Source organism: Lepidochelys olivacea, assembly GCF_965140295.1.
Source record: "Lepidochelys olivacea isolate rLepOli2 genome assembly, chromosome: 2".
Lineage (NCBI taxonomy): Eukaryota > Metazoa > Chordata > Testudines > Cheloniidae > Lepidochelys > Lepidochelys olivacea.
The window spans coordinates 205,451,448-205,464,164 of record NC_140412.1 but is presented as its reverse complement, the minus strand read 5'-3'; the positions used below and the strand labels follow the sequence as shown (position 1 = coordinate 205,464,164).

Here is a 12,717-nt window from a genome sequence, read left to right as displayed (position 1 = left end):
TAAATAAATGAAAGTTGAGATTCTCCTGTATTTACGTGCTTCCAGGAGTCAGGGCTTCAGCACCAATATTGACAGGTTTCAGAGTAACAGCCGTGTTAGTCTGTATTCGCAAAAAGAAAAGGAGTACTTGTGGCACCTTAGAAACTAACCAATTTATTTGAGCATGAGCTTTCGTGAGCTACAGCTCACTTCATCGGAGTGCACATTGTGTAGAGAGTTGTCACTTTGGATGGGCTATCACCAGCAGGAGAGTGAATCTGTGTGTGGGGGGGTGGAGGGTGAGAAAACCTGGATTTGTGCTGGAAATGGCCCACCTGATGATCACTTTAGATAAGCTATTACCAGCTGGACAGTGGGGTGGGAGGAGGTATTGTTTCATATTCTCTGTGTATATATAAAGTCTGCTACAGTTTCCACGGCATGCATCCGATGAAGTGAGCTGTAGCTCACGAAAGCTCATGCTCAAATAAATTGGTTAGTCTCTAAGGTGCCACTAGCACCAATATTGTAATACTGTAAATGAGTTTGAGAAGTTTAAAGGAAAGCTCTTTTTTCATCTCACCTTGTAGCAACATAATCATTCTTTAATATTTATATGGTGATAGTGCCTAAAGGCCACAACCTATTGTGCTAGGCACTGGGACACTCCCTGCCCCAAAGAATTTACAATCTAAAATAATGTATTATGTAATGGCATTGATTTTTCTTTTTTTTAAACTAACATCAGAAGAAAGTTCTTCTCTTTTTCCTGGCAGCTGCCATCTTGCAGATCATTTACTAATCCCTCCACACTGTTCTGGGAACACCGCTAACTTTCAGAAAGTGACATTCCTCATATTTCACAGCTCCTGGGTTCTTTCTCTCCCAGACCTGAAACATCTCTCCTGTTGTTTGAACATGATTTTTAGCTGACCTCATCTCTAGATTCTTTATGGTCTGTATGTCAAGGAGGAGCCTCTGTCTCACATTGGCAGGGTACACAGAGAAGGTATACATTGAATTTTCCATCTGGACAGGACAGGGGGATTGGGAAGACTGGCCTTTCTGCCTCTGAGTGGAATAGCAGGTGAGAGAATGGTGCTGTATCTTGACTGCATATGGAAAGTAAGATGGGATAGAAGTAGCTTCCTTACCAGAGTAAAATTGACACGTGGGAATGACATGGCAGTGGTTGTATAGAGAAGGCAGGAAGCACAATGCTCATTTTTCTGACCCAAACTGGGGAGGTGACCTAAGAAATGTTCTGTGGATGGTAAACAGTTTATGAGCGTTTGTTGATTATATTAGAAATGTATACTATGGTGTGGTGAAAAGAAAAGGAGTACTTGTGGCACCTTAGAGACTAACCAATTTATTTGAGCATAAGCTTTCATGAGCTACAGCTCACTTCATCGGATGCATACGATGGAAAGTGTAGAAAATCTTTTTATATACACACAAAGCATGAAAAAATACCTCCTCCACCTTTTTGCGAATACAGACTAACACGGCTGTTACTCTGAAACCTATGGTGTGGTGGTGTGTAAGAAAGTTCTGAGTTTAGAGACTGAAGCTAGACAAGGAATTAAGGTTGTTTTGGACTGTGCAATTTTACCCATGTACATTTTATTTACTCGACTGTGTGAACTGTATGAGCATATTGAAATATCTATGTACAAATAACTTCCTCAATTGTTCAGTTCCATGGTTCTAAATGGCTAGGGTTTACTTATCTGTTAGACTCTATGTGTTTCCACTTTAATTTTAACTGGCAACCTTTAATTTAAAAGTAGAAAAGATATCTGTGTGTTTGCAAACTGGACTACTTTACCTGCCACTGAAATGCAGCTATCCCTAGAGAGAAAGATGAGCAGCAGCTGTTCAGCACTACACAACATTTCAGTGAAGAACAGAGTCATGTTATAACTCCGATTTCCACCACCAGCCCAGAATTATATTGACCAGAGCTATTATAGCAGCATCTTATAACGGTTTACCTGCTAAAAAATATATTACAAATCAAATAAATGCATTTTGTTAGGTCAACTGGGGGAAAAATCAACAATACTTCACCCACTCCCCTCTTCCTTAATCCTTGCTTCTCCCTTCCTATGGAATTGAATAGTCTGCAAGTTGCTGGTGCCAGCTCTTTGCAAATTGCCTAGGACAGGTCTCTTCATTGACGGTTCATTTTGCCTTTCTGTAGCTGACATGCATTGTTATTTCAATGAAGGCTTTGAACTCAGATTTTTTTCATGCAAATTGGTAATGCTTCCCAGCTGAATTGAAGACATCACAATGTTTTCTATGAAATCCAGTAAAAAGAGCAATATTTTCTCATTAGACAAACTCTGAACTAATGGTGGCTTGGGATGTTACTGGTTATGTGGGTAAAAGTGGAAAAGGCACACACAATGGTGATGCTTCCAAAACATTGGCTACATACCAATTCTCCCCAAGATATGCTTTGGGCTATAGCATACCTTTTAAAGCACAACTAAGATAGGGAAGGAGCCAAGATACAGCATACTAGTGTGTAAGGGTGCTGTGGGAGTGCACTCTGAAGTGGCAGATAGTACACCCTTTTAAAAAGAGCCAGCCTCCAGTCACTAGAGGATGCTACATCATATCTTCTTGTTTAATGGGACATCACTCATTTTAGTGCCTTCATTTTTATTGTTGAAAATTATTTACATCAGCAACAAAGACTCATGAAACAGTTGTAGTTTATAACAAAGGGGTTATTTAGACTAAAGGAAGAATCCGGTAGCATTTTAAATGTCCTGCAGGAATACGTCTTTGTGTCCCTCATTTAGGATCAGTTTATATTGTGAACCCCAAGTGTTAACACATCATATGTCAGGCCCCAAAAATCGTAAGATTGGCTTAAAAGTCATGAGACTGTTTGTTAAAATAATAAATTTTGGATTCTTTTTATTTGCTGTCTGGTTCCTGAAGCTTTAAGGTACACTCAGTTTATGTTTTCAGGCTTTTTTCTACAACTAAAAGGGCTAGAAATATACACTTTTAAAAACTGAGCAGAGATTCTCATATAATCACTTGCCTCCAGGAGCTGAGGCTTTAAGAAAATTACCAAATATCACAAGTCTCATTATAAAATTGTGGTGATGTCCCATATTTGGGCCTTGCCAGGTTGAGAGGCACATGATTCCATGGGATGTGCAGTTGATAGTCTCAGCCAATTCCTATTCTCGTCTCACAAAACAAATGCCCCAGTCAGCACCAACTAGCACCAACCTTGTTAGTAGTATCAGCAAAGATGCCACAGAGACTCAACTACCCTTTCAGTCCCATAGGTGGTCCTTCCAGATCAGGGTTGCAACACATTAGTACCCACTGGTGGAAAAGCTTGCACTGTTACTGCCGATGCAATATCTGATTTAGGGACGCCAGTCTCCAGGGTTGATAATTCAGTACATTTTGCCAGCGCTAAAATGACTAAAGATATAAATATTTATTACACATAAAAATACCTATATATTCCAGAGTCAAGATGTTATGAATCAAACACATTTTAGCATTCAATATATCATGTTCATTCAACCCTTTGTTCAATTCAGTTTGTTATATATATTCCCTGCTTAATAAGGATATTCTAAACTAGAATCATGTGTGCTTCTTGATTTGTTTCCCGAAACAGCATTTGCCTCCTTTTAGTGCACCTCTAACAGTTCTATGCAAAGTTTTGATTTGATAGGACAAGAACAGTGAGGGCATTAGGACCAAGAGAAAGACACACACATTGCTTTGTATTATGTCTGGCAAAGGGTTCCTTGACTGAGTGCTGTAGTTATGTGTGAAAGAAAGTCAGGGACTGACTAGTTCTCATCTGTTGATCACAGTTAACTTGACGCGTCAAAACAGGGGAAGCTGTCAGATCTGCTTGCAAAGATAATATCACTCCAGCCCAGGCAGCGATTGGAAACTTTGCAGTGGCAGGAAATATTCTGGAAGGAAACTATAAAAAATGGAATTTATTTTTACTTTTTCTCAGAATTAAAAACGAAAATCAAACTTAAACCACCTTTTAATGAGCTTTTTGGTCAGCTAAATACATTCTTTCTTAGACAATCTGGGATTCTGTATAATAAAGGATCTCCTTTATCTAATTGGATCTATGTTATCTCTCATAAGTAGGTATTTTTGATTTTGTCTACAAATATACGGGAAAGCATGAAACAACATCAATGAAATGCGAGGGGGAGGGGGAACCTCACAGCAAACAGTAATGACCAGTTTATTGCTGCAAAGAAACCAGAGAGCTGTGCTGTAAAAAATATCCAAGTGATATTTAGCATGACCATCTGTATTGTTTTGTCACCAACAGTATGCTCTTGAAGAAGAGGTGCAGATATGGATCACGTAAGCTTCAGTTTCTCTTGTTGCTGATGCTGGGTTTTTTATTACTGATGGTTACAATCCTGAATCCACCATTCCGGGACCTGAACAAAGCGGGGACATCCCAGCCATTAAAGTTCAGTGCCAGAGAAGGGTATCAGCTGGACTTTCCGGAAACCCAGGAAATGTTGGAGACTCAGGAAGAGAGCCAGCAGTACTACCCCATGGTGGGGTTAGCCCCTTTCATTTCCCTCCGGGAGGACGAGCTGCTAGTGGCCATTGTGTCACCCATAGCCAGGAGAAACGACAGCAAGGCTAGAAAAGGATACCGAATGGTGAAGCAGCAGAGCAAAAGGCAGGAGGAAAAGACTAATGTCAAGCCCAGGGGAAACCAAGAGTCCCAGCTCATGTCCTTTCCTCTACAGGATTCAGAAGAGGCTGCTGGGGGTGAGCAATTGGCAATCCTTGGCCTGGAAACTCATGGCTTTAATGAAGCGCTCAGTGAGCGGATTTCTCTGCGCAGGGAGCTGCCTGAGGTGCGGCATCCTTTGTAAGTAAAACATCCTAATTATTTCCTATGAGAAACCTGACCCCTCCCAATTGTCCCCCTAAAAAACCTTTCCCTTGACCCCTGAGAAACCTGTCCCCTTTCTTTCATATCATCTTCCTCATTGGAGCAACCAGCCGTCCTCCCCATAAGGAAATATATCCATTCCCCCAAATCCATGTCCCTTTCCCAAACTCCATGCTACAAACTGGGACCCTGAAACACAGATCAGAAATTGGAGCTCAAACTAGCAAGACACATCCTAGTTAGACAAAGCACACTCCTCTTCCTGTCTCCTAAAATAACTTAGAGTACAACAGCTTTCATTTCATTCCATTATATCATCCCCTGGGGATACTGAGAGCACAGCAAATGCTATAACAAGAGCCATGAGAGACACTTGTCTCATTTTCTCCCTTTCTTAAATACTATAGTTGTTGTGGGGATTTCAGTTTTCTTAAAACAATAAGGCGGTGTGGAAGGAAGAATAACTGCAATGTACCAGAGAGACAAGGTGGGTGAGGTAGTATCTTTTATTGGACCAACGTACCAGTCACTCTGGGGGTTCCAGTCCCAGCAGAGAGGGAAGAACAAGGGGGGAGGGATAGCTCAGTGGTTTGAGCATTGGCCTGCTAAACCCAGGGTTGTGAGTTCAATCCTTGAGGGGGCCATTTGGGATCTGGGGCAAAAATTGGGGATTGGTCCTGCTTTGAGCAGGGGGTTGGACTAGATGACCTCCTGAGGTCCCTTCCAACCCTGATATTCTATGATTCTATGATTCTAAGTATACAATGAATTAGTGTACAAGGCTATGTTATTTGTAAAACTCTTTTGCTCCTTGTTTATGTACCTCTCTTGCCCTTTCACTTTCACTGGCAGAGGCAATCGTCCTACTTCACCCAGGTAGCCAACAAATTCTGACTTTTCAACCTGTGAGTGCACTTATTTATTAGCCTGCTCATTTAATGAGGAGTATGGCGGCCTCTGCTGGCACATATCAGAATGGGAAAATGTTGCAGTTGGCTGCTTTATTTAACAGGTGCCAGGGCCAGTCAGTGCTATTTAGCCATCTGTTGGTGTGTGAGAACTATGGAGCTGGTTGGTCTGTTGGAAAGGCAAGCTATGCAGATGAATTGTGCTAGCCATAAGATGCCAATATAAGGGACTTATTTATGCTTGTTTAGGTGTATTTTGTTAAATAAGCACATATACTTAAACTTATTTATTTACTGTATTCTATTCAGCTGATGCCATCCTTTGTTCTCAGAGTGCTTCATATGTAGGTAGTGGCCCAGATTCTGCTCTGAATTTCACTCGTGCGGGACCACTGACTGTTTGGGGACTGAAATAAGCAAAACAACTTGGGCCAAATTCAGCACTGAGTTACCCCTGCGTATAGTTATTGTAGGATTGCTTGGGTGTCACTGTGGGCAGAATCTTGGTCTAAAAATGACTTTGCTCCCTGACTGCTGAATATTTTGCAGTGCACCTGATGTGAACAGAATGCCAGGGCATTTGATGCATGTCCAAAGGGCTATAAAAGTATTGATCTGTTGGGTGTCCATTGCCACTCAGTTAGTAAAGCGATAACATTATTTTCTATTATATTCTGTATTCTCAAGTGGACAGTTTCATGTATTCCCTGCAGGAGCTGATGATACCACTAACACTGGGGAAAGGGCAGAGAATAACCGAAAATCTCTGGGCCTCCTACACTTCGTCTTGTTTGGTTAGATTGTAAGCTCTCCTCTTTATGTCGTGGTAGTCATATAACCCTCATCAACATAGTATCTGAATACCTTCCAGTCACTAATTAATTTTATCTCACAACACCCCTGAGAGGTAGGGAAGGACTATTCCTATTTTGCACATGGGGGAACTGAGGCACAGGTAGATTACAGGGCTATAGCCTGCTAAGAAGATCTAGTGAAAAGTTCACTGGTAGTTAGTCTGTGCATCAGTTGGTCTTGATGGGTGAGGTTCTACCTGGTACCTAGCCAAGTAGGTAGTGGAGGACAGAGAGAGCATCAATCCCCCTTCCTGAATGGATTCCTTAAGGCAGAATAGCAGCTCCGGAACTCACTGCTACTCCAATTATCATCGGGGGGGGGGGGGTGACTCCGGAATAAGCAAGTAGAGCCATGGCTCTGCCTCCCTCTGATCTGGCTAGCCATGTGAGATGGGTTATGTAGCAAGTCTTAGAGAGATATAGCAGCTTCCATGCTCCCCAGAGCACTGGGAGAGCTCTGAGAGGCATCCTGCCTTTCTGAGGCAGACTGTCTCTGATGCATCCCCTTTGAGTAGTGCAGCATACCAAAAAGACGTGATCTGGCCCTACGCAAGCAAGAGGTTTCACATATCTTTTGCAGTGGTCATTTTCTCATGGCTAGAGACAAATGGCAGTCCATGTTTGAGGAGACAAACTTCAAGACTTAGAGGATGTTTTCCATATTTGCTAACAGTGTTTGATATACATTATCTTTAATTTGTTTTTATTTCAGCTGAGTTACACGGATGGAAAACTAGAGCAATGCAGGGGTGAATCAGGCCCTCTATAATTACCCAACCAAAACCAGCTAGAAATGTTCCAGAGAGTTATTTCTATACAATTCTACCTTTGTTGCAGCCTGTCTGAAGTTAGGTGGTAAACTGTTGTGGCAGGGACCATACCTACTTATTTTGAGGCACCTAACTTACTTGCATGCTGCAAAATAATAATGATAAACCCCCACTTCTATATATTTCATCTACTAATAAATCAGCTTTAAGATGTATGGAGTTTGTCATAGAACATACTCTTAGAAGTGCTGTCCCTTAGAGCTGACACCATACCGTTGCATTGTCTTTTGCATTAAAGCAGTGCACTGGAACAACTAAATTGCCTGCTGTTCACTGCAGCCTGCCACTCATGTGCTGTCCATAAAGTCTTGGACCCGACCATCCAATGTGGAGGGTGGCCCCTTTGATCTCTGCAGCTACACCCCACGACCTTACACATCAAGCATTGCTCCGTACAACCACAGTCTTTCCTGCCTATCCCTGGTGCATGTCGGTGGTACTTTTCAAAACATGTATGAATAGAAGTCCTGGATCTCTGCCAACATGCACTCCACCCTCTCACTAAAACTTATTAATAAGACAAAATCATACCTCATGTAATCCCATTTACTTTTCTGGCTGGGGAGAGGGCGTGGCCAGGTGACCACGCCTAGCCGCTGGGAATCCTCCACTAATGGGGCCAATTGTACTTTAATGCTACTCTCGTTTACCAGGACCCTGAAGGTACAAATGCTCAACACCCTTCCAGTATCATCCCCTGGGGGTGCATTTGCCACCTTTGAGAACACCTGCTTTCTTCTTGCCAAGGTGCAGTTAGCATCCCCCTGGACAGTGGGGGTGAGTCAATCCTGTCATCTTGACTTTATGACAGGGCCTTGTCCACAAACCACGGTGGTTCTCTCTTGGGATTTTAAATGTCAAATATTATGTACCCAGGCAAATGCAAACATACAAAATGTCTAAAAGGTTTTAAATTACCTCACAAAACTACAGCTCCCACTGAAATGCTGCTGGGAATTGAATCTCAATAAGACATTTTTCTGAAGCCGAGCAGGAGTCTCCTTTGACAGTGCCCTTGCCTTGTCTGAATTCATGTAGTGTTGACCACAATTCAGTATTGTTCATGGGTCAGATTAGACCCCTCTGCTCTGTCCCTTATCAGTCATGACCTTTACTTGTTTGAAATGATCAGCCAGTTATGGGCCCCTTCTTGACAGCCTGTGCAGCTGCCCCGAAGTATAGAAAAGGAGTTTCATGCGCCAACAGCCCCTCTCATTTAACTGAAGACTAGTTATTTGTATTTTTAATTCCTTGCCAATCACCATGGCAACTGAATGCCACACCAGCTAGGCTTCATAGTCCAGAGCAGTCATTTTCAGTCCTTTTTCGATCAACACCCCCCAAAATAGCATCAACTTTCTTGTCATGACAACACTAGAAGATAGAAAGCATTATGGGATTGTGGCAAAAATCCACAGTTGGTTATGGCAGTATTTGTTGCTCCTCGTTCAGAGGCGGCATCAGTTTCTTGCTTTCCTTTCCCTGTCTCTGAATACAATTGTTAAATCAGATTCTTCTGCTTGGAAACACAAATTGCCCCCTTCAAGACACTGGGTTTATCCCTTTTCTCCTGTCTTAAGTGACAACGCAAAGATATTAAACAAAAAAAACAAACAAACAAACCTGAGCCATATTGATCCCATTGCCTTTAATAAAGTTACACCATAGATTAATTTGGCCCAACTATTGTTAATTTGTTAACTAATTTGGCCCAATGTGTGACTTTCATGAGTGAAATTCTAGCCTCATTGAATTCAATGGCAAAACTCCCATTAACGTCAACAGGATCAGGAATATACCCGATGTGGGAATGCCACACCAGATCAGAACAGTGAGCCTTCTGGTCAGAAATCCTGTCTCTGAAACTGGCCAGTACCAAAAACCTGAAAGGAAGGAGCAAGAAATCTTGAAGTAGACAATTATGGAATAATCTGCCCACTCAGAGAGTTTCTGCTTAACCTCCATCCATCAATGGATGGCTTATGCCCTGAACCATAACCCTTTTTGAATGTATACCCTTTTTAGAAAAAAAATATATTTAACCTATGTAATGTAACTATAAATGTTTTCATTATCCATATAAACATCTGATCTTCCTTTGATCATACTAAGTTTCAATAATATCATGTGGCAATGAGTTACACGGGCTTATTATGCATTGTGTAAATTAGTAGTATCCATTTAAAAGTTGTTGATTTTCAAGGAACAGACAAATAAATTGTTCTTGTTTTGTGAGAATAGGAAAATAGGCGCATCAGACTGACCTCCTCTATAACATTAATTAATTTAAAAAAGAACAGGAGTACTTGTGGCACCTTAGAGACTAACAAATTTATTAGCGCATAAACTTTCGTGGGTTACAGACCACTTCCCACAAAAGCTTATGTGCTAATAAATTTGTTAGTCTCTAAGGTGCCACAAGTACTCCTGTTCTTTTTGCGGATACAGACTAACACAGCTGCTACTCTGAAACCTGTCATTAATTAATTAATTTCTATCTTATTCCTTATTTGCCACATCTTTAAAGTCTTTCCATGCTTCCAATCCTTTTTGTTGTCTGTCTGGACCCTTTCTATTTCAGCTCTGTCGTTTTCAAAGTAGGATGACCAGAACCAAGCACTATGTTCCAGGTGAGGGCAAACTATTGTTCTCTATAACGCCATTACAATATTTTCACTGTTATTCTCTATCCCATTCATTAGATATCCTAACATTTTGTTTGCTTTTTTAACCATCACTTCACCCTGAGCAAAGATTTTGAGCTGTCTGCAATGAAGTAAGGGTAGATTGTGACTTTCAGCCTCAGAGAAATGGATGTGTTCATAATAATAAGTAAACAAAAAAGAAGTGTTGCAACCTTCCATATTGTGCCGCTCTCATTCTATCACATACAGCTGTCTGCAACAGGACTATGACCCCAACCTTCCTACTGCTAGTGTCATCATCTGTTTCCATGATGAAGCCTGGTCTACTCTCTTGAGAACTGTGCACAGTGTTATGGATACAGCCCCAAGGGCCTCTCTGAAGGAAATTATCCTTGTCGATGACCTCAGTCAACAAGGTAGCTCCCTTTTGCTCTCCCTAAATTCTATTTTCAAGCTCTTGGAAGGAAATTATAATACTGCATGGCAGGGTCAGGGAGAATGGAACTAGAAGGATCCTCCAAAAGCAAGCTAAATATAGAGAAAACTGGTTGCCAAATTTTACTTTTCCTCCCCTACAATTCAGCTTCATCCTACGTTTGAAAGTGTTTGTTTTCCTGTCATTTCCAATAGTTTTAAAGCCTTTATTTTTAAACACAGTTCACCAAACAGATTGCTCTGCATGACTGCCCTGTCCTAGTCATTACGTCCCACTCCACCAATCTTTGTGTCAACCACAAATTTTAATCACCAGTGATTTTATATTTTACTTTCAGATCAGTGATAAAGGGGCTGAATAATGGTGGACCTCAAACTGGGAAACACCCCCATTTGATGATGACTCCCCATTTACAACTACTTTTTGAAATGCCTCAGTTAGCCAGTTCTCAATCCATTTAATGTGTGCTTTTAAAATATTGGATAGTGCTAATTTTTTAAATGAAAATGGCCAGCCTTTTTTAAAATCCATGGGGGGCAAGTAATCCGGGCCTGCTGATTTAAAGATGTTTATCCCTAGTAGATGCTGCTTAAAGACACCTTAGTTACTAATGGACTGGAAAGTATCTCCTCATCCTCATGTGACACAAAGTGCATCATCCTGCTTCTTTCCAAATGCAGAACAACTTTTTCCCAATGAAAGCTGAGATTCTTACAGAATTCCAGGAGCTGCAACTTTAAGAAAAAGAACAGATGTCATGAGACTTGTGATAATTTGGGGAAAGCTGGTGGTAACACTCAGAGATGACCCATACTTGCTGACAGTGGGGAGGGCAGAGGGAGAGCAGTGGCTTTAGCAAATGTTACTGAGCATGCTCAGTCCATGTGAACATGTTCAGTACAAGCCAAGTAGCAAATCTGGGGGGCATGTGACCCATGTTTCTCCCCCTCCCCACGCATCGTTTCTGATAACACTGCTTGCCGGGAGATCTTCTTCCATAGATTGCTTCTGGGACAACATGGATTCTTCACTGCTAGTAAATTATACTCTCACCTCAGAGTTTGTTCTTCCAGTCTATAATGGAAGGACACATAAGGGAAATGTAAGGGAAGGTCACATTACTCCTGGCTTGTCCCTATTGGAAACAGAGGACTTCAGTCTCCACAACTGTGTTAGTCCAACATCTATTACAAGTTCTAAATTCACTTCACCTTGCGTCTGTTTTTAAACCAACACCACATTAAAAATAAAATGCTAGATTGTGACCTTGGCATATAAATTGGTGGTTAAGATTCACTGCCCAAGGAGTAGCCTCAAGAGGAACTGTGACTGAGAAAGTCATCATTCCTTCCCAACTCTCCCCTTTCACAATGATGTCACGTGGGGAGAGTAGTGTACTGCACTCCTTTCCAGGGGCCTGCACATGCCTTCCAGTATGCCCAGCCAATTCTCCTGGCTGACTTGTGGGGAGGCAAAACCATGGTTCCATCATTACCTACCCAATTTCCTCACAGTGGGGGGGGGGGGGTGGGTGAGAAGGAAGGGGGAAGAAAGGGGTGGCTCAGCACAGCCCCCATGCCCAGAACTGCAAGCTAGAAAGGTCTGACTTAGCTAAATAGGAGTTGGAGATGAGGCTTTGCTCCCCTTTACTCCCTGCATGAATGAGAAGGATGAAAACAAAGCTAACCCAAAAATCATTTTACTAACTGGGGAGTACCATTTTTGCCACAAACTATTTTTGGTTTTTGTTTTGTTTTTTTTGGTGATCGATTGAATCAGCACTAAAATCTGAATGATTATTATATTTATTGCAGGGCATCTGAAGTCAGCCCTAAGTGAATACATCTCCAAGCTGGATGGTGTGAAATTGATCAGGAGCAACAAGAGGCTCGGGGTCATCCAGGGTCGTATGTTGGGAGCTGCACGGGCAACTGGGGATGTGCTGGTCTTCATGGACTCCCACTGTGAGTGTCACACAGGCTGGTTAGAACCCCTGTTGGGCAGACTAGCCACTGACAGGTAAATATCCCTTTGGGCTTAGTGTACAAAATGTTTAGATGCTTGTTAGAAGGGAGTGTGTCACCATGAAGAACTGTGATCCTTGAACTATTTATATTGTTCATAATGCACAA

At 41.8% G+C, this 12,717-nt stretch overlaps 1 protein-coding gene across 3 annotated transcripts in view; it reads left to right on the top strand.

Annotated features, from left to right (window-relative positions):
• The first annotated feature begins 1,026 nt into the window (after positions 1–1,026).
• GALNT15 (polypeptide N-acetylgalactosaminyltransferase 15) overlaps positions 1,027–12,717 on the top strand; it is a 43,867-nt gene continuing 32,176 nt past the window's right edge. Inside the window, exons 1-4 of one of the 3 annotated variants that reach the window (XM_084620999.1) lie at positions 1,027–1,066; positions 4,328–4,888; positions 10,399–10,565; positions 12,400–12,604. In XM_084620999.1, the coding sequence (XP_084477125.1) occupies positions 4,329–4,888; positions 10,399–10,565; positions 12,400–12,604 (932 nt within the window). In that variant the 5' untranslated portion in view covers positions 1,027–1,066; position 4,328. Of the gene's footprint in view, positions 1,067–3,809; positions 4,134–4,154; positions 4,889–10,398; positions 10,566–12,399; positions 12,605–12,717 lie in introns of those variants that run through there. The other 2 variants (XM_084620998.1, XM_084621000.1) reach the window with 2 other exon arrangements.